Source organism: Corythoichthys intestinalis, chromosome 19 (genome assembly GCF_030265065.1).
Source record: "Corythoichthys intestinalis isolate RoL2023-P3 chromosome 19, ASM3026506v1, whole genome shotgun sequence".
Lineage (NCBI taxonomy): Eukaryota > Metazoa > Chordata > Actinopteri > Syngnathiformes > Syngnathidae > Corythoichthys > Corythoichthys intestinalis.
In genome coordinates this window covers 14,107,186-14,126,158 of record NC_080413.1, presented here as the reverse complement: position 1 = coordinate 14,126,158, position 18,973 = coordinate 14,107,186, and the positions used below count along the sequence as shown (strand labels likewise).

Sequence of the window (18,973 nt, the reverse complement as noted above, 5' to 3'; positions counted from 1 at the left end):
CTGGAACCCATCAAAAGTTTACTTAATGTCGGGTGAATGTTTGGCGAAGCCAACTTAAGCCCGACTTCATCCCGTTTACTTGTAGCGTTAGCCGCTAGCGTTAGCTGCTAGCGTTAGCCTACCGGGCTTCTGTTTGATTGGCTTCCTGAAAACCATGTGACTCCAAACGTAAGCACACTGTCTGCTTTGTTAAAGGGGAATGAACATAGCCGAACAACACAGAGTCAAAGCGGGATGAAAAGACTATATTTTCTTCTTTTATTAAATTACCGAATTTACCGACATGGTCAAAATTACGTCGGTCATCGTGAAGAATTTCGGTAACGGTAAATTTTCGGTTTACCGCCCTGCTCTAGGTCAAAGGTCATAAAAATAACAATGCTTTGAATTTGGCTGCTGAGGCTGGAGTCTACTTTCTAAGCGCTCATCCAGTAATTAATTTTATTTATATAAATATATAAGAATGTATAAAATGATTACTAATGAATAAAAATATATTTTGAGTCATGTAGGCCACATTTGTATACCAAAACAAAAATACCTTTGATTAGCTTTTCTCCTTCCAATTTCGTCCTGGTACACTGGGACATCCTGACTCACTTTGATGGTGTCGCTGAAGTGCTGAAAGAGATGCAAGGACGCATTTTAAAATAGTCTCACTGCATCTGTCAGTCAAAGCTTTAAATAAGTGCACTACTTTCACAGCATTGGCCAAGTTCCCTTTTATTATTGAGTTTTATATAACCAGGCTCTTAGTAATACTTTGAGTGTTTTCAAAACGTCTGTTTTCAGACTTACCACGTGGCGAGCGTGGTCGTTCTTCCGATTCCCATTCTTCCCATGGCCCAAGTAGTCCTGCAGCAAGTCTCCGATTTCCGAAACGCCATTCTGATGGCTTGCGTTGTAGCTTTGCCCATTGCTAGGGTGATGTTTGCTTTGATGGACAGGTACAAAAGCGCCATTGCCGTGATTGCCGTGGTTCCCGTGGCCGTCGTTGACGTTGGCGACGCCGTTCCCACACCTACGTGCCTGAACCTCATTGTACAGCTGAAATATGCAAATGGAACATGAATTACTTCCCTCATAATACTACCGATACTGCCACTCAGCTTGTGATAATCCCTTCTTGATATTCTACATGGCAACCGATTTACATCCATCGGTTTCGGCTTTCAAAACGTGCACTTGTCAGTCCGACAGTGTTTAGCGCGTCATTCAGCACCGAGATTCATTAGCCTGTGAACATTTGTCTATCACTGCTGCAACTGCCAACACGCTAATAGGACACACGCAAACAGTGCATGCTACGCTAATGAACACACTCTCGAGACAAGACATGGATTAATGATTTATGTGTTTATATGATACAGGGTTTCCCTTAGAAAACTTGCAAAGCCTATTGTTAGAGAAGCCCACTGGCGTCTCCACATGTTTTTGAAAAAATATAGAAATATTTCAAACTACAAGTCTTCCCTGCACATCCAAGTTATGTTCTCTCACCTCCTCTATTTTCTTCTGAATATCCTGCAGCTGGTCCTCCCACTCTTGCATCTCTGAGTCAAAGTTGTCCATCATATCGGGCCTCTCTTTCCCCCAGCCTCGCCTGCCGTGTTCCAGCCCGCGCTCTAGATCAATGGCAGCCATGTCGAGGATTGCTCGACACCCCGAGGCTTCTTTTCTTTTTCTTTTTCAAGGGTGATTTATGTTTCACTTCCCCTTCGCTGAGTGATTGCAGGGATGCCGCTGTGCGTCACAGCAGTAGATGGATGGCTTGGGAAACACTAGAAAGACAAACACATGGGCTTTTGAAAGCACCTGTCGCACTTCCTAGTGAGCAAACAAATCCTCTTTTGGAACACAAAGAATCTCGGGCTATCAAAAGGAGTCTTTGGAATTTCACTAAAATCCAGTACATTCTTCACTTTGCCTTCAACCCATTCTTACACAGTTTACTGTTTTGAAAAAAAAAAAAAAACATTTCTAAGACGAATTGTAGGGGTGTAGCAGTACACAAAAATCTCGGTTCGGTACGTACCTTGGTTTTGAGGTCACTGTTCGGTTCATTTTCGGTACAGTAAGAAAACAAAATGCAAAATATAAATGTGCTAGTTGTTTATTACACACCTTTCAACAATAGGAACATTAGCCTATGCAAAGCTAGAATTCTGCTCAAAAAGCAGCGGGTATTTAAAGATAATCCAACGACAGTTTGCCTTTCAGACCCCGCGTATTGGTCAGCTTTCTTTCTGAAAGAAAGAAGAAAAAAGTCCTGTGCTAAAGAGAAAAGCAATCCCAATGACAAAGATTTTAACATGTATTTTACAAATGAAATGCCTCAATGAATCTTTTTTCTTATGAACGGTTTTCAAAAGCTTTATTGGTGGATTTTCTCAAGTTAAAGCGCCACACAGAAATAAATTTAATTGTGTAAGCAGGATCTGTGTATTATTCTTATTATTTAATTACAGGTGTTTTAGCTCATTTCAATTTATTTCATTTAAATGGGCTATTATTTATTTTATTATGTGTTTATATTTTACAAATGTGATGTAGTATTCATGTATATTGTATGTTTTATGTTGTATAACTTTAGTTCCTATGTGAATATTAGTTCGTACTTTTGTTGTGGTAGGAGGGTTTTGTATTGAACACGGGGCTGCATTGGTTATTATTATAGCAGAGAAGACTGCAGTAAATAAACAAAGAAAGGTCAACTGTGCTCCGATCTACCACTCAAGAGATCTGATGGACTCAAAAAGTGGGTTTCGATTGCATATTAGTTTGAAAATCGACTGGATCCACCGTATTTTTACACGAGTGACTTCCGGTCTGCCCGATCCTAGCTACGGGTAGTAGTATTGGCGCAGGAGGGTCGCATCTCGCGTCAAATAATAAACTCTGCCGTTCTTTTCGCATGCGTCGTGTTGAGCCGCTTCTGGGACGCGTCTAACACGCGGCCGCACTCCAACTGGTGTGCATTGGCTGATTGACTTTAACGCCCGCGTTTCACTGCGTTCTCGCGGCGGCCACTTTGTCGCGCCGTTGAGGTTTCTGGGTTATACTGTCCTACCGTGTTGGTCCTCATTATAGTAGTGAAGACGGAGTAAATATAATCTACACAAAGAAACTGTAACCCGATCGACTCGCAGCCTTGAAAAGTAAGGGTTACGTTACGTCAGAAACTCGTTCGGTACGCCTCCGTTCCGAACCGAGCACCACGTACCGAAACGGTTCAATACAAATACATGTACCGTTACACCCTTAACAAATTGCCAACTTTTCTGAAAGGTCAGTCCTCTCCTGTCGCGTCTTTGTCCTAAATCCTCAGGCATGTTTAACCACCTGAGCGGCACTCGTGAACATATCGGACACATTACGTGACACCGTTATAGCCTGCTAGGTCGCTTTGCTGACCTCGACCCACCACTCCCTTACTTGAGCGCACACCTCGACATGTGATCAGAAAGACTCGCCAGGCACGCGGCCCAGCGGCCATTTCCCATGAGCACACACATGTGGCCTGAAGCATGACACCAGGCTTTCCTGCTGCTCATGTCATTGCTATGCAGTGTGTGACGACTGCTTCTTTTTAAGGAGTCATAACATAATTTGAGATGCAAACTGGTCAAGTTAAGAGAGCTTTTAACTCCTTTAATGCTGAGGATGTTTATATTCAGCAACTGAAATCCAGCCATTTTCTGTCATCAACGTATTTGTATACATTCAATTTTGTTTTTTTAATGGTTAGGTGTGGAAGGTCTATCTTATCTTGTCTGTCAAATTTGAGATTGTAAATGACAAACATATCCTGATGAGGGCAGCATTGTATCATGTTTGATTTGAGATAAGCACAGCTTTTATGTAGAAGATAAAGATTAGGTAGTGGTTTGATGGGTGAGAAATGTCGACATGATAAATTGGACAGATTTTCAAATCAAACAGTATTCTGCAGGTCTTTAATCACCAGTCAAAATAAGAAACGCTTATTTAAAAACTCAAATGAAGAAAAACTTAGCAGTGCAACGTTTATACGCATATACAGTACACCAATATTAAATCGGTGCATTTTACTCTCCATCTTTTTTTTTTTTTTTTTTTTAATATAGGTTTTTAAAAAATGCAGTTCTTCATCGGGTCCAAAACTGATACGAAAATCCACACATGCTCATAATAACTCACTATTCCTGTCGAGTATATCATATTTTACACAAATTTAGCATAGCCCAAGGAGACCTTGAAATAGCCCTAGATGTAAAAAAGAAAATGTCAAATATTTACAAGGCGACATAGTGGGCTAGTGGGTCAGTACTCGGTCTTATTCCACATTCTAAAAACATGAATGTTAAATCTATTTAACACGCTAAATTATCCATAGACATTAATTTTTTCGTCTAAATGTGCCTTGCGATTGACTGATAACCAGTCCAAGTTCAATTCAGTCAGGTAGATTTAAAAAGACAGGCACAATTTAACATTTATTGGATAAAAACATTTAGAATTTTGATGAATAAATCCCTACCTTCTTCTGGGTAAAAAATTAATCCAGTATATCTCCTAGTCCTGGTGCTGTGCCACCTCCGCTCACCTCTAATCTTTCAACTGCCTTTCTGCCACACCGGTCCGCTTGTTTTTCCTCTCTTGCGTTACGTAAAGCCGGGTGGGCTCGTTTTAAAGAACCCCCCCCCAACTTCTTCCTCCCTATAAGTCACACCCCCATATCGAGGTCAAGTCATTGAACAAAAGAGTAAACAACCTCCCCCCTTCATCTGTGAAGGTGGAGCCTGAGGGGCGCAAGGAGTGGTGGTGGGGGTATCCAATATCATAATGTCAAATTTATTCCAGCATCTGAAGGCTCCAACAGGACAACTGTCGTCACCAGCATCCTGACTAAAATTACTCAAGGGTGGCGGGGGCTTGTGCGGTGGGAGAGAGGGAAAGTGTTTACATAGCTATTTAACCCCGTCGCCATCTCCTGGCCAATCAACCGCTCTGTTGCTACTCCATTCGCAGGCGTCCGGGCAGATTATGTCTTGTGACTCTAACCATTTTTTCCAATGGACGCCAAGTGGGTGGGTAATTATATTTGATTCAGTACAGTCAACCCCCGTTTATCACCGGGGTACATTCCAAACCCACTTGCAATAGGTGAAAATCCACAATAGAGGCCATGTCAAATTGTTGTGCTTTGAGATTTGAGTTTAGTAAACAAGAGAAGTTTCCAAAACAAAGAACTTAAAACTCTTCTGAAGTGCTAATGAAAAGTATTTCTGCTGACATTAATGGAGGCTTTCCTCAATTTGTATAATGTCAAATTAGAAAAGATTCCAAGAATGACTCATAACTTCCAGGATGCTTAACGCGACAGAAACGCACGGAATCTCAGCACACATCCGGCCGTAACTCATATCCGTGCCGGACATTTGCTACTGTTCATCTGCCGCCCCATTGCTCATTTACTAATTCCTGTTCTCTAATCACCGGGGTACCGCTTTTGGCAAACGTGGGAGGCATCACAATCCGCTGGTTCGCAAGCTTCCACCTGTCGCGGTTGCTAGAAACTGTCCCTGCATTATCTTAAGGCAATGACATGTAACATGTTTTTGAACAGCAAAGCACTGACAGCTGCCCTAAGCTTTTCTGAGGCCGAAAATTGTATTGCCAAGCATGGTTAAATGAGGACACAAAGGGCATTTCAGTTTCCAACTACTGCCTTGAAACCAATGTGAATAACATATGGCGGAAAACACAGACAAGGCTGAAAAAGCAGTTTCTGCTCTTGCACTCCTCTTTAAAATAAACTGCTGTATTTTAAGCCAAAAGAACTGTTGTGTCTGATAGAACAAAATGTCTATATGCTGCCATAGCAGATTCATGACGCATGAAGCCCCCGAACTATTTTTAATTTGTCTGTTTTACCCTGGAGACCCCCTTTACGGACGTCGCGCTCCCACTTTTGTTTCAACCCAGCCATAAAACAAAGGTAATTAATAGGGTTGTTCCGATCATGTTTTTTTGCTCCTGATCCGATCCTGATCATTTTAGTTTGAGTATCTGCCGATCCCGATATTTCCCGATCCGATTGCGTTTTTTTTTTTTTTTTTTTGGTTCCCAATTCAATTCCAATCATTCCCGATAATTTTTCCCGATCATATACATTTTGGCAATGCATTAAGAAAAAAATGAATAAAACTCGGACGAATATATACATTCAACATACAGTACATAAGTACAGTATTTGTTTTTTATGACAATAAATCCTCAAGATGGCATTTACGTTATCAACATTCTTTCTGTGAGAGGGATCCACGGATTGAAAGACTTGTAGTTCTTAAAGGATAAATGTGACTTTGTATATTGTGACTAAATATTGCCATCTAGTGTATTTGTTGAGCTTTCAGTAAATGATACTGCAGCCATTTCACTTCTGCCCAAATGCATGATGGGAAGTGCAACCATGACTGCGTAGGGGCACCAATTGATATATCTTCTCTGCGTTGGGAAAGAACATAGGGTGTTAAGAAAATGATCAACTACTACCTTTCTTCCCCACATTGCCTCCCACGTTATTTTTAATTGCTGAGAGAAGTATTGTAAGGCTTTAGCCACATTAAAAATGGCTCCAAAGGCAGTCAAAATTCTCTTTACTCATTATACGCTGCCTTTTAGCGCTATCTAATATTTTGTTTTTAAAAAATCGACTCTAAAAAATGATTCATTCGGATATTTTAAACTTTCAAACAAATGACGTCACAATGAAGAAAATGGCGTCTGTAAAAAAGCCACGGATATCTACCTCATAACTATCGCTTAATTGTATTTTTTTTTCGATATGTTAGATGATAAATAATTGATCCAAACAAAGAAAGATTGGGGGGAAAAAACGTTTAAAAGGGTAAATATATGAAAAAGAACATCTCGACCACTCCCTGATGTCTGGGATTTTTGCATCGCGACCCTTGTTATATTACGATGTTTCCCCCGTAAAATCCTCAAAAAATCCAGCTGTGGCCATTCACAGCTGTGTCTTGACACTCGGTAATACATGCTACATGGAGTTTTTGGATCGAAACAAGATAAGTACGCGATAGTATCTCGTTAAAGTCACGACGTCTGTAATTCTGCTCTCGCGTGCTCTCACCTCCAGATAGGGTTTTGCTGTTTAAAAAACTCAACAACAACAACAAAAAAATCCCTCCTGTTCAAAAATTTTCTTTCCCCAGAAAATTGAGATTTGAAGATTTCAAATGATGTATCACACATGCATATCAGATAATTTTGAAATTTGGGCCAATTGGGGGTCTCAGAGCGGAACTTCAAGTCACCTGAGTGTTTTCCGCTATACACAATTGCTTTATTATTAGACCTTGATTTAATGTCATTGACTCGCGGTCAGTCCAATGTGTAACCTGCCTTTCACCGACGTAATCTCATTCAGTAGAATGCAGTGTTGTTTTCGTTAACAATGACGATAATGAAAATATTTCATCAACGAACAATTTTTTCATGACAATGTGCCGATGACAAGCTAAAAACATGTCTTGGGAGACTAAAACATAATGAGATGGATGCCAGTTTTCATCTGACGAGACGAGAATGAGATGCGAATTCGCCATAGTTTCAGTCATAAGTTCAGAATGTGTGGCACTTTCTTATAGTATGTGTAGTTAGCACGCATCTTAGCAGTGTTTGGTCGTGTGTGCTTCGCCTACGCCATGTTGCTTTAGCCTTTAAAGGTCTGTACTGAGTCATCACTACACACTAAATGCAACTTGTAGCGTTAGCATAGCGTTCGCATTAGTACTAGCATTTGGCGTGGTGAGTGTCTTAAATTCGTTAAACGTTTTACATACAGTTTGTGACGTCCAGGTGAGATGAATTAATTGAAAATAATGCACTGTTTTCCTGTTGAGTGCAGGGGTGCAGCTATCGATTATTTTAGTAGTCGATTAATCGATGAACTAGTAAGCTTGAATAATCGAGTAATCGAATAAGGAAGTTAAAAAAATAAAATACCTGAACTTGGCTGCAAACGTTATAAAAAAATAAATAAATGAGGATCTAAGTAGAACAAAAGAGCAACTGGCAAAAGTCCGCTAGCTTAAATGCTATAAAATGTTAACTTTTTTTTTTTTGGGGGGGTTCAAACAGATATTCCCACAACAAAGCAGATAGAATACCTATTAACTAAATTCCGAATGCATTAAAAAAACATTACCTCAAACAAAAACTTAGCTTATGTTGGTCTTAACAGGTAGCAGTTGGATTGATGTAAAATGAGCTATGTAATATTTACTGTTGCCACTAGAGGGCAGTGTATCTATACAAATCAATAAAACTAAATGAGAACACTTTCAAAACAAACCATTACAGCGCCACGTTAATTAAACGAATACTCGAAGCAGCAAAATTGAATTCAAATCTTTTTTTTAAATCGAATTACTCAAGTTAATCGATTAATCGTTGCAGCACTAGTGTGTACTATCATCACAAAGATGGTGATATGCTTGAACACTCTACAATTATGTGCTCGTCTGCCAATGTTCATTCAAAATTGTTGAGAACCTTGAATTTTTTATTGATTTAATCATGGACTACAGACGAATACATTTTGAGTAATTGTTGGCTAAAACTAGATGAATACAAACACATTTTGAAATTACTAAAATATGACTAAGACGAAAAAGTATTTTTGTCCAAAAGACTAAGACGAATATTAAAAGGGGTGCTAAAAACAACACTGGTAGAATATAGTATTATTGTCACGATACTAAAATTTTCAGCTCGATATCAATATTCAAAAATAAAATACCATTTTCGATATTAAAAAAATCAAAAACTCTTTGAGTGTTACTCCATTGTTGGTCATTATTTTTGACAACAACCTAAACTTAACTCGAATTGCCCCAAAATCAACAGGAAGTGACCAATGACCAGGAGGTGACCTGGTAATGCCTTAATTTCAACAGGAAATTATCCAAAATGTATAGAAATGACGCCGGAATGTCCAAAAATAAACGTAAAGTGACCCAAATTCAACAGGAAGTCACCCATAAATACCCAGAACTCACAAGAAAGTAACCCAAAATTAACTATTTACCTGCCATTCCAATTTATTTAAACTGGGAACACTTGCTCGGGCTTTCATTTTTCGGCGCCGTTAACAGCGAATATTCATTCGCCCCTCCCAGTCCAAATGACATGGACGTCAACGTTAAAAAATATACCTCCATTACTTTCAAGAGTAGTGCAAAATCAAATTTAGCTCATGAAAATACCGTATTGGCCTGAATATAAGACGGCCCTGATTATAAGACGACCTCTTCTCTTTCAAGATTCAAGTTTGAAAAAAGACTTTTTGAACACCAAATTATTTTTTTATACAGAAAATAATTACAGTACATCTGAAACAAATTATTATAACAATATATTTGAGAGATAAAAAATCATGTTATTTTGTTCATTCAAATCTTAATATCTGAACATTTAAATATGTAAACAGAAGTGCAATCACATTTGTAAATGAATGGCTTCTGATTTTTGAAATGTAAATAAACCAATTTATTGTGATAAAACAACAAAATTGCAATAACTGCATTAACCATCAAAGTGAGGTCTAACTAACAGTAGTCTTGAAACAAATCTGAATAAGGAAAACATTGCAATAAAATAATGCAAACTGGTTAAACCTGAGAGTAGCTGAGATCTGTCATGACAGAACATTACTCCTCAAGTTCAGCATTCGCTCAATTGATATCTGGCGCCATCTAGCATCGTGAATGGGTATAATGTCTAGACCCCGAATATAAGACGACTCCCACTTTTTCAGTCTTATTTCAATGCAAAAAAACACAGTCTAATATTCGGGCAATACGGTATATTTCTGGTGACCAAATAAATAACCGAATATCAGAACTTTTGCAACCAATTATCTTAAACAGACATTTCAGTATTGATACTTTAATACGTTTCATTTAGGGCTGTCAAAATTATCGCATTAACGGGCGGTAGTTATTTTTTAAAATTAATCACGTTAAAATATTTGACGCAATTAACGCACATGCCCCGCTCAAACAGATTAAAATAACAGTACAGTGTAATGTCCGCTTGTTACTTGTTTTTTGGTGTTTGGCGCCCTCTGCTGGCGCTTGGGTCCAACTGATTTTATGGGTTAGTGCCATCAGTCAGTATGGTGTAATTATTGACATCAACAATGGCGAGCTACTAGTTTATTTTTTGATTTAAAATTTTACAAATTTTAATAAAACGAAAAATTCAAGAGGGGTTTTGATATAAAATTTCTATAACTTGTACTTACATTTATCTTTTAAGAACTACAAGTCTTTCTATCCCTGGATCTCTTTAGGAGAATGTTAATAATGCTAATGCCATCTTGTTGATTTATTGTTATAATAAACAAATACAGTAATTATGTACCGTATGTTGAATGTATATATCCGTCTTGTGTCTTATCTTTCCATTCCAACAATAATTTACAGAAAAATATGTCATATTTTATAGATGGTTTGAATTGCGATTAATTTCGATGAATTAATTTTCAAGCTGTAATTAACTCGATTAAAAATTGTCATGTTTGACAGCCCTAGTTTCATTATTTTTGACAACCCAGGTAGGGACTAGCAAACCTCTGGCCTAGAAGAAGCATAATCTGTCAAATATAGCCAAGTACTAGATAGTGTAACAGGTAAAATAAGTTTTCCCATCATGAGGAGCACCAGTGTCTCTTCATGTATGTAGAGTAACAATAACAACAATATTAAAATTGACTCACCTTCCCGTGGTACTTATTCCGTAGTGTCAAGGATAACGGGAACAACATGGAAGTGACGAGCTTTCCACTGTGTTTTATGGTAACCTTGGCAACAAATAATGTGGTGAGGCGGGTGGGAACAAAAAATATCAAATCAACAGAAGAATCGACAAGGGGTAAATGCAGATTTAAAAAAGGGGTGGTAGGTAAGGGGAGGCGTACAATCACAGAACAAAGAATAGGGTGAAGAGAAAGACCAGTTTAAAGATAGTTCCATAAGATAGAGAGGAAAACAACACAAGTATGAGGATGAGCAAAATGATAGGCTGGAACATCTGGGAAATGGAACATGAGGTTGCAAGTGAGGAAGAAAATAAGAATTAAAATCAGCACCAAACAATTCAAAGTCAGTCCTTCCAGGACAGGAATTTGCAAGCACATCCTGGAGGGACTACCAACTGGCCATTTGTAGTTTCTTACCGACAGCGGCTCCTCGGTCTCTCGGTCTTCCAGCCTGGGCACTTCCAGTCTGTCTATGAAGGCCTGTAGTTCCTTCCTGAAAGCTTTCATTTGGGCATTGATGCGATACAGCAGCTCATGCTCCCTGATCCGGCTCCCGTCATCCTCGCTGCCTCGCTCCTGGTCGCCGTTGGAAACGTAAACCCTCGCTTCTGTGATGATAACTGCCGTGTCGGCAATGAGCCGGTCGATGGTCCTAACGAGCCTCTCGGCTTCCACGCGGATGTCGATCATCTGCTGCCTTTCACGCAGGCTGTACCGTCCGCCGGGTAGCAAACGAGCTAAAGGAGAGGAGGCGGCCCCCTCGGGTCCGGACGGCGTTAGGAGGCCTCTGGTAGGCGTCGGACAACGACCGGAGCCGTTATTTCTGACTTCATCCGGGTCGCTCTCACCGCCGACTGGGCCCTCGCGTTTGCGGTGGGGTGGGAGCAGGCGGGACGACGTAGAATCCTCATCGCTTTCGCGGCGACCGCTCGTACCGCCGCCACTATCGCTCTCAGCGTCGCTGTCCCTTGGGCTGGGCCGCAGGGACAGGTGAGAGGCCAGGTCATAGCGCTGCATGTTGGACAACAGCACTCTGTTCTCGTATTGCAGCTGCATCACCTGAACAGAGGAAAATGTATAGTTCATGTATGTTGTTAATACGAGTTAATTCATCTACATTAAATGAAAAGACTTGTCATACCTTGCCACTAAGGTCATTTATCTGAAGCCTGGCTGCTTTCAGTTCCTCCTGTAAAGCCTCAGCCTTCACTACGTCAATGCCGCCCACCCCTGAGACACCTCCGTGCCGGGCCCCGCCCTCATAAGTGCTGGCCTTGAATCGCATCTTGTTCAGCTCGTTGGTCACCCTCTGGTTCTGTTCCTCAGCGTCTGCGAGGTTCCTCCGCAAAAGCTCGGCTTCGTCTTCCACCAGCTGAAGCTGCTGTCTTAGCTCAGTTAGGTCGTCCCCGAGCCCTCGCCCCGAACCCGGACCGCCCATTGCGCCGACCCCAGAGCCGCTTTCTCCTTCGCCCTCACCGCGGAGGTCATCCAGCTCGGCCCTCAGACCTCTGTTCTCCACCTGAGAAGACAACGGAACTGGCTGGGAAAAAAGGATCTCTAGCGCAAGTCGTTGACACCATAAATCCTCCTCACCTCCAATTCAACGATTTTCCTCCCGAGGATGTTAGCCTCCTCCTCCACCAGACGGAGGCGGAGCTTGAGCTCGGACTCACGGGTAGAGGGCGGCCCCCCAGCCTCGCCTTTGGGATGGGTGCTGTCTAGTTCGCCATAGAAGGAGCGGTACTTCTGCAGTTCTTGCTCCAAACGGTCTTTCTCTTTGTCGATGGTGGCAGTCTTCCTCCTCATGAGAACAGCCTCTTCCTTGATCAAGGCCAGCTGGCACTTAAGGTCCTCATTGTCCTCCTTGATGGAGAAAGAGCATGTTCAAGCAAAAGTGCATGTCATCTGATTTTAGGAAGAGGGGTTTAAGATTAAAGCGAATGAAGATTTAGTGTCTTTCCGAGCCAAGAGTTCTTAAAAAGATTGGACTAAGATCAACGTGGAACTCATTTCACTGTATGAACTGACAGACCCAGAAAAGGATCAGGATTTCAATGAAGAGACTTCTTGAATCCATTTGCGATGTTCATGGGGTAAAGCACTATGTAAGAGGAAATTCTTGGTCTCACCTCAGTGGGAGTCTGCGCTGCTTTCTTGTCAGTCTTCTGAGTGTCCTTTACTCCTCGTTTTTTCTGAGCCAAGTCAAAGAAAACATCAGCTAATATAGCTAGGGAACACTATAATCAATGTGAAGTTCATAAACTCACGTCTTTGGCTTTGTCAAGTTCATTTTGCAAGGCTTGTTTGGTAACCTCCACCTCGATGAGACTCTGCCTCAACTTCTCGTTCTCATCTTCTGTTTTGGAGCGAGTCTCCTCCACCTTCTCCAGCTCATGGTGCAGCCTCACTGATACATCTTTGGCCACCTGCCCAGGCCCGAATATGTTTATTTTGAAACTCATGAACGAAGCGTACGTCATACCTTGAGGTCCTGTTCCAGACTCCGAAGCAGCTCCTCATCGATCTCCCCCGTCTGGGCGTAACGCAGCCGTTTCCTCTCGGCTTTGCGTAGACGGTACTGCAGGATCCGGCAGTTTTTGTTGGCCCGCTCCAGGTCACGCTTAATGTCCTGCAGCTGACACGTGTCTTCCTCGTAGAAGGTGTCACGCATTTCGTCCATCTCGGCCCTCATCTCCTCGATCTCGCACTGGGGGTTAGTGTTAGATTCCATTGGCAAGTTAGATTTTAGCCTCCATGTCAATATAATTTGCCCAATGCCTTCAAAAATAGTGTTGCTAGCAAATTTTTATACCAGGAGTCGGGAACCTTTTATACTGATAGTCAAAACACCCAACATATTTAAAAATGTTTGATTCTATGAGAGCCGTACAGAGTTTGTGTGTCTATATGTATTATATAGTCGCTGAGTTTTGATTGATAAAAATCGTTAGAAAACAACAACAAAAGCCTAACATCGTCACTTAAGATATTACAATCGTTGCTCAGTTTCGCACTCACCACTTGGAAAAAAAATAAATGGAAACATGGATTGGCGTTGCGTAACTTTCCTGGAAGTGGAAAGCACAACCAGGTGGACAGGTGCATCACAGTGGCCGAGACAGGTGGAGCCTCTGAAGACAGCCATCTTGTGAGTCTCACTCAAGTAGCGACAATTTGACAGGTGAAAAAGTAATGAAAGTGAAACCAATTGCCCGCCTGTCTGATATAGGCTACGACGCAGTTCACTTTTGTGGTTTAATTTTCCCCTCCGCGTTTTTATATACTCCTATACTATACTTTATAGCCAAGCTGCGGGCTGAGCGGAGACTTGTGATGCGAGTTTTGTAATGCCCATCTTCGTGCAATCCGTGATGGGAGGACCACCAATGGGCACCGAATTCAAAGATATCATTGCGACGTATGTTTGAAATGTCCAAGATCAATGTGTGAATGCTCCATCATAGCAATGTCAAGCAAGCCGGCTGGTTCCACATTTAAGATTACAGGTTGGCCGAGAGCCAGATGCACTCCTCAAAAGAGCCAGATATGGCTCGCGAGCCATAGGTTCCTGACCCCTGTTTTATACTATACTGGCTGCCATGGATATCCATTACCGTCAAACCCAGCCAATGAGTTAATAACTTTGGCATGTTATGACATCCATATTGAATTTAATTGACACAGGTTTTTGCCGCTTGTTAAAATTTTTGTATAGTGATGGTTTCTATTAGGGGTGTGACAAAATATCAAAATGGTGGTATATCGTGATACTTTGTATCCCAAAAGGTTATCAATATGCTCCTGTCAAGAATCGAGATATTGTTTTAAAAAAGTGTCAATTAAAAATTAAATATTTTTTTAAAAAGGCTGCCATTGACGGTGCTCGACGCCCAATCCATTTCGACTGGGAATATTTGTTCATTCAAAACCAAAGCATTCACAGTCATCCGGTCCGATTTTCGGGGTTTTTACAGGTCACTTGCTTTTCATTTTAGGGCATTTACAGGTAATTTCATGTTGAGTTTGAGTCACTGCCTATTCATTTGGGTGATTCCCAGGTCACTTCCTGTTCTGCGCAAAATAAACGGCAAGTGACCCATAAAATACCCCAAAATCAACAGGAAGTAACTGAAAATCAGGTAAATTACCTTAAATTGCCCAAAATTACTCATTGCCTGGCAATGGCTGCCACTGACGGCATAGACGTCCAATCCATTTGAACTGGGAGGGTGGCAGCGAATTCGTTCATTCGCTGCCACCCTCCCAGTTCAAATGGATTGGACGTCTACTAGTGATAAACTCATTCCAATTCACAGCAGAAGCTTGTTTTTCTGTTTATTAGTTTTTTCTAGAATAACCTAGAATGATTTCCTGACCAATGTATCGAAAATCGTTGTATCGCCATATCGTCAGATCATCGTTATCGCGAGCTTTGTATCGCAAATCGTATCGTATCGTGAGGTACCAAGAGGTTCCCACTCCTAGTTTCTATAATCACAAGACCTCCCATGACTGCGCTTTACTAGTGCACATGATGAGAAATTCAAAAACTAAACAGCATGCGTTTGCCAATGAGCAGTCCCATCTGTTTTGCAATATAGCTCATTGATCACAAGGGATCGATACAAAGCAGATCAATAACCAATTAGTCATCTGTCTGTTTAGATTCAATGGGGAAATGCCAAAAGATGTTTAATTGTTCACTTTCTATGCCTAGAATGTTGGATTCTAGAATACTAATTAGGGCAGTACGTTTGCATTTTTTTGGGGAAAATGTGTAATGAGAAGATGAAATTAGTATGTTTAATATTTGCGGAAAAACTAATTTTGTTGCTAGTATTACATCAACAGCTATAGTTGATATATGATGCGTTTCCAACCTTCAGGTAGTCGTTTTCCTCCAAAAGTCTTTCCATCTCCTCCTCGAGAAGGGCCTCGTCCTGCTGTGTCATGGAGCCGTCATCGGTGGCCTGCACAGCCGGCCGTATGGCTCCGAGGGCAGCCTCCTCCATCTTGTTTCGTTGTTCCCTGCTTCGTCTACTAATGCGTGCTCGATCAAGTCATCCGGCCAGCATCCTCGTCCATCCGCTCCACTATGAAGCCGAAACCTACGAGGCCCGGACCGGCGTCGGTGTTTCCCAGGCAGCCGCGCAAGCTTCACTCTGCGCGGTTCTCCCGGTCACTTGTTCACCGAGGGATGTGAACGGTCCGATTGGGAATTCACATTTAAAAAAGGCGTAAAAATTAGTAATTAGACCGAGCGGAAAGCAGCAGCATCCGCCCTGTTCTGTTTTTCCGTGAGCAGCTTCAGCACCATCCGGGTGAGCGGTCGAGCCACACCGAGACTCGCGAGCTCCCTCTCACTGCCGTTAGCGTCCCTCATCCGGCGTGCTTAAGTCGCCTCACGACCCCCACAATGGGCTCAACTGCTCCTCCGAAAAATGGAAGTCTCGTGCCGGACTCGTGAGCTCGGCCCGGTACTTCGATTACTTCCTGGCTGCCAGCAACAGGCTCCTTTATTCAGATGTTGATGTTTATAAAGGGCAGTGGCGCCACCGTGCGACACCTCCGGGCCTCTGTAACGTTTCGACGTTGAAAGTTAGTTTTAGGCCAGTGCGTCTCGATTATTTTTTGCTATGCCCCCCCACCCCCAGGAAGACGTAAACGTTCCACGCCCCCCCTCCCCCAACTCTCTGCCGCCACTGTAAATAAATATACTGCAGTATTATTTGTCTATAAAATTCTTATTACTATTAATAGTACACCTCTACATAATATTTTGCACTTATTATTATCAAAGAAAAAAAAGTAATATTGATCAACTTACAATAAAGTTAAAAAAAGAAAAAAAAAATCCATACTGGAAAAAGACACTCGATACATTTTTTTGAACGTTTGATACTGACAGATAAAATTTAATAAATAATAATAAACTCAAATTGGGTAGCAACATTAACTCAAGAGGACAATATGCCAAACAATTAGACCGAAACAACAAAAACAGAACAAAAACGACGGTGTCGTAGAACTGATGGGCAGTTTTTATTTTTGCTGCTGGCTTTATCAGATCCTTTGCTATAATGTGAGGTTATTTTGCACTGAGCAACTTGTTATGCCCCCTTATATGATGCTAACAGTGCTCGTTGGTTTACTGATGTAACACCAACAAAGCTGGACGATTGTTGGCAATATTCGGCACATTTTCACTGAAAAAAATTCCTGCTGTCCACTGCAAACATTTTTAGACAAAGTAAACAGACTGTTTTTTCCTCATCTCCCGCTGTACTATAAGTCAAAGCCAAAATCCAAATGCTACATACGCTTCGTCATATTTCCTCATCTTAGCTTTTCATATCTTAATTGCTCTTTGCTGTGTGCTCTTGTTTGATTAAAAAATACTGCACACACGCTGAAAATGAGAGTGCCTCTGCCACCCACTGAGTGGAAGTGCAACTACACTTTATTCTAGTAGAGCAAAAAAGTATGTTCCCTAAGGTCACATGCGCCACCCCTAGCATCGCTCTGCGCCCCCCCTGGGGGGGCCCGCCCCACTATTTGAGAGGTACCGTTTTAGGCCAACTTGAAAATATTTGGAATGTTTGGGAAATATCTTGAATTTGGAATCATCCGGGGGCGTAGGTTTACATAGGGGACAGTAGGGACGCAACACTACCAACTTTTCAGGACGCTCGAATCGTCCCCACCAACTTTTAAGCAACCTGATTTGCATTATATAATGACTCCAGTTTTATAGATAATTGTGATTGTCTTCCCATATGTTGTAGGGACAAAATTGACCCTACTGTTATTAAGTGGATTATTTTTATTACCGTATTGGCCCGAATATAAGACGGCCCTGATTATAAGACGACCCACTCTTTTTCAAGACTCAAGTTTGAAAAAAAAGACTTTTTGATCACCAAATTAATTTTTATACAGAAAATAATTACATCTGAAACAAATGATTATCACAATATATTTGAGAGAAATAGCATGTTATTTTGCCTCATTCAAGTCTTAATATCTGAACATTTAAATATGTAAACTAAAGTGCAATCACATTCGTAAGTGAATGGCTTCTGGTTTTTGAAATGTAAATAAACCAATCTGTGATAAAACAACAAAATTGCATTAACTGCATTAACCATTAAAGTGAAGTCTAACTGTGACTGTAGTCTTGAAACAAATCTGAATAAGGAAAAACATTGCAATAAAATAATGCAAACTGGTTAAACTAGTTGCTGAGATCTGTCATGACAGAACATCGCTTCAATGATATCTGGCGCCATCTAGCGTCGTGAATGGGGAGAGTAGCTGAGATCTGTCCTAGCAGAACATCGCTTTAATGATATCTGGTGCCATTTAGCGTTTTGAGTGGGTATAATGTCTAGACTGCGAATATAAAACGACCCCCTCTTTTTCAATTTTATTTCAATGCAAAAAACAGTATTGTATTTGGGCCAATACGGTATGTTCCGACTTACATTTATCCCTTTTCAGTTGCTCAATGTGCCAGTCCATATTTTTTCCTCAAACGCACGTTTGATTGGCTGATGACGTGAACCCCCCCCCCCCCCCCCCCCACACACACACACGCACTCACAGCCCCGATAGAAATGCAACATGCCCAAAACATGCCACCTCCTCTGCCCCCTTCGGAGAAGAGGGATATTAGAGGGGGGGTTTTTTGCCAGCAGCAGCCACATCAATGTTGTAGATTTGGGGAACACACCACTAATTTTCCAACTGAAAGTCCAACCTGCCTCAGAGTCATAACATGTAACGGAGTCAAAGCATTACATTAAAGTGTGTGAATTTGCTAACCTGCAAAACTAGATAGAGTAGGAAGCTGCTTAGAGAGAGGTGTGTTTGTGTTTTCTACTGTTAACAATTAAACTGTGAGAAATATAGTAAACCGAGGTTAACCCTTTCTCCCCAAATTTCATTTTTATTTAATTTATATGGTCATTAGGCTATCAGTTATTTGTGCGAAATGTAGCCCTGACCCAGATCACCCAATCTGTTTGGTCTTATTAATGTCCCGTCTCCTGCAAAAAGTGTAAATGCATCTTATGCTGTTATATTGTCCCTACAATTGTTAAGACCAAACCTACGCCCTTGGAATCATGATATGAATGACAT

At 41.2% G+C, this 18,973-nt stretch overlaps 1 protein-coding gene across 2 annotated transcripts; it reads right to left on the bottom strand.

Moving 5' to 3' along the window:
* Window positions 1-1,541: 1,541 nt before the first annotated feature.
* Window positions 1,542-16,341, bottom strand: LOC130907926 (protein SOGA3-like). 2 transcript variants are annotated; one of them, XM_057823461.1, is made up of 9 exons: window positions 15,712-16,341; window positions 13,314-13,538; window positions 13,099-13,257; window positions 12,961-13,023; window positions 12,425-12,694; window positions 11,973-12,350; window positions 11,249-11,890; window positions 10,790-10,873; window positions 1,542-1,781 (listed from the first exon to the last, which is right to left on the bottom strand). In XM_057823461.1, the coding sequence occupies exons 1-9, from the start codon at window positions 15,841-15,843 to the stop codon at window positions 1,701-1,703; spliced, it is 2,034 nt and encodes a 677-aa protein (XP_057679444.1). In that variant the 5' UTR covers window positions 15,844-16,341; the 3' UTR covers window positions 1,542-1,700. The 2 variants fall into 2 exon arrangements, with proteins under 2 accessions (XP_057679444.1, XP_057679445.1); XM_057823462.1 differs by having other exon boundaries at window positions 1,708-1,781; window positions 10,790-11,103.
* Between the last annotated feature and the right edge of the window lie 2,632 nt (window positions 16,342-18,973).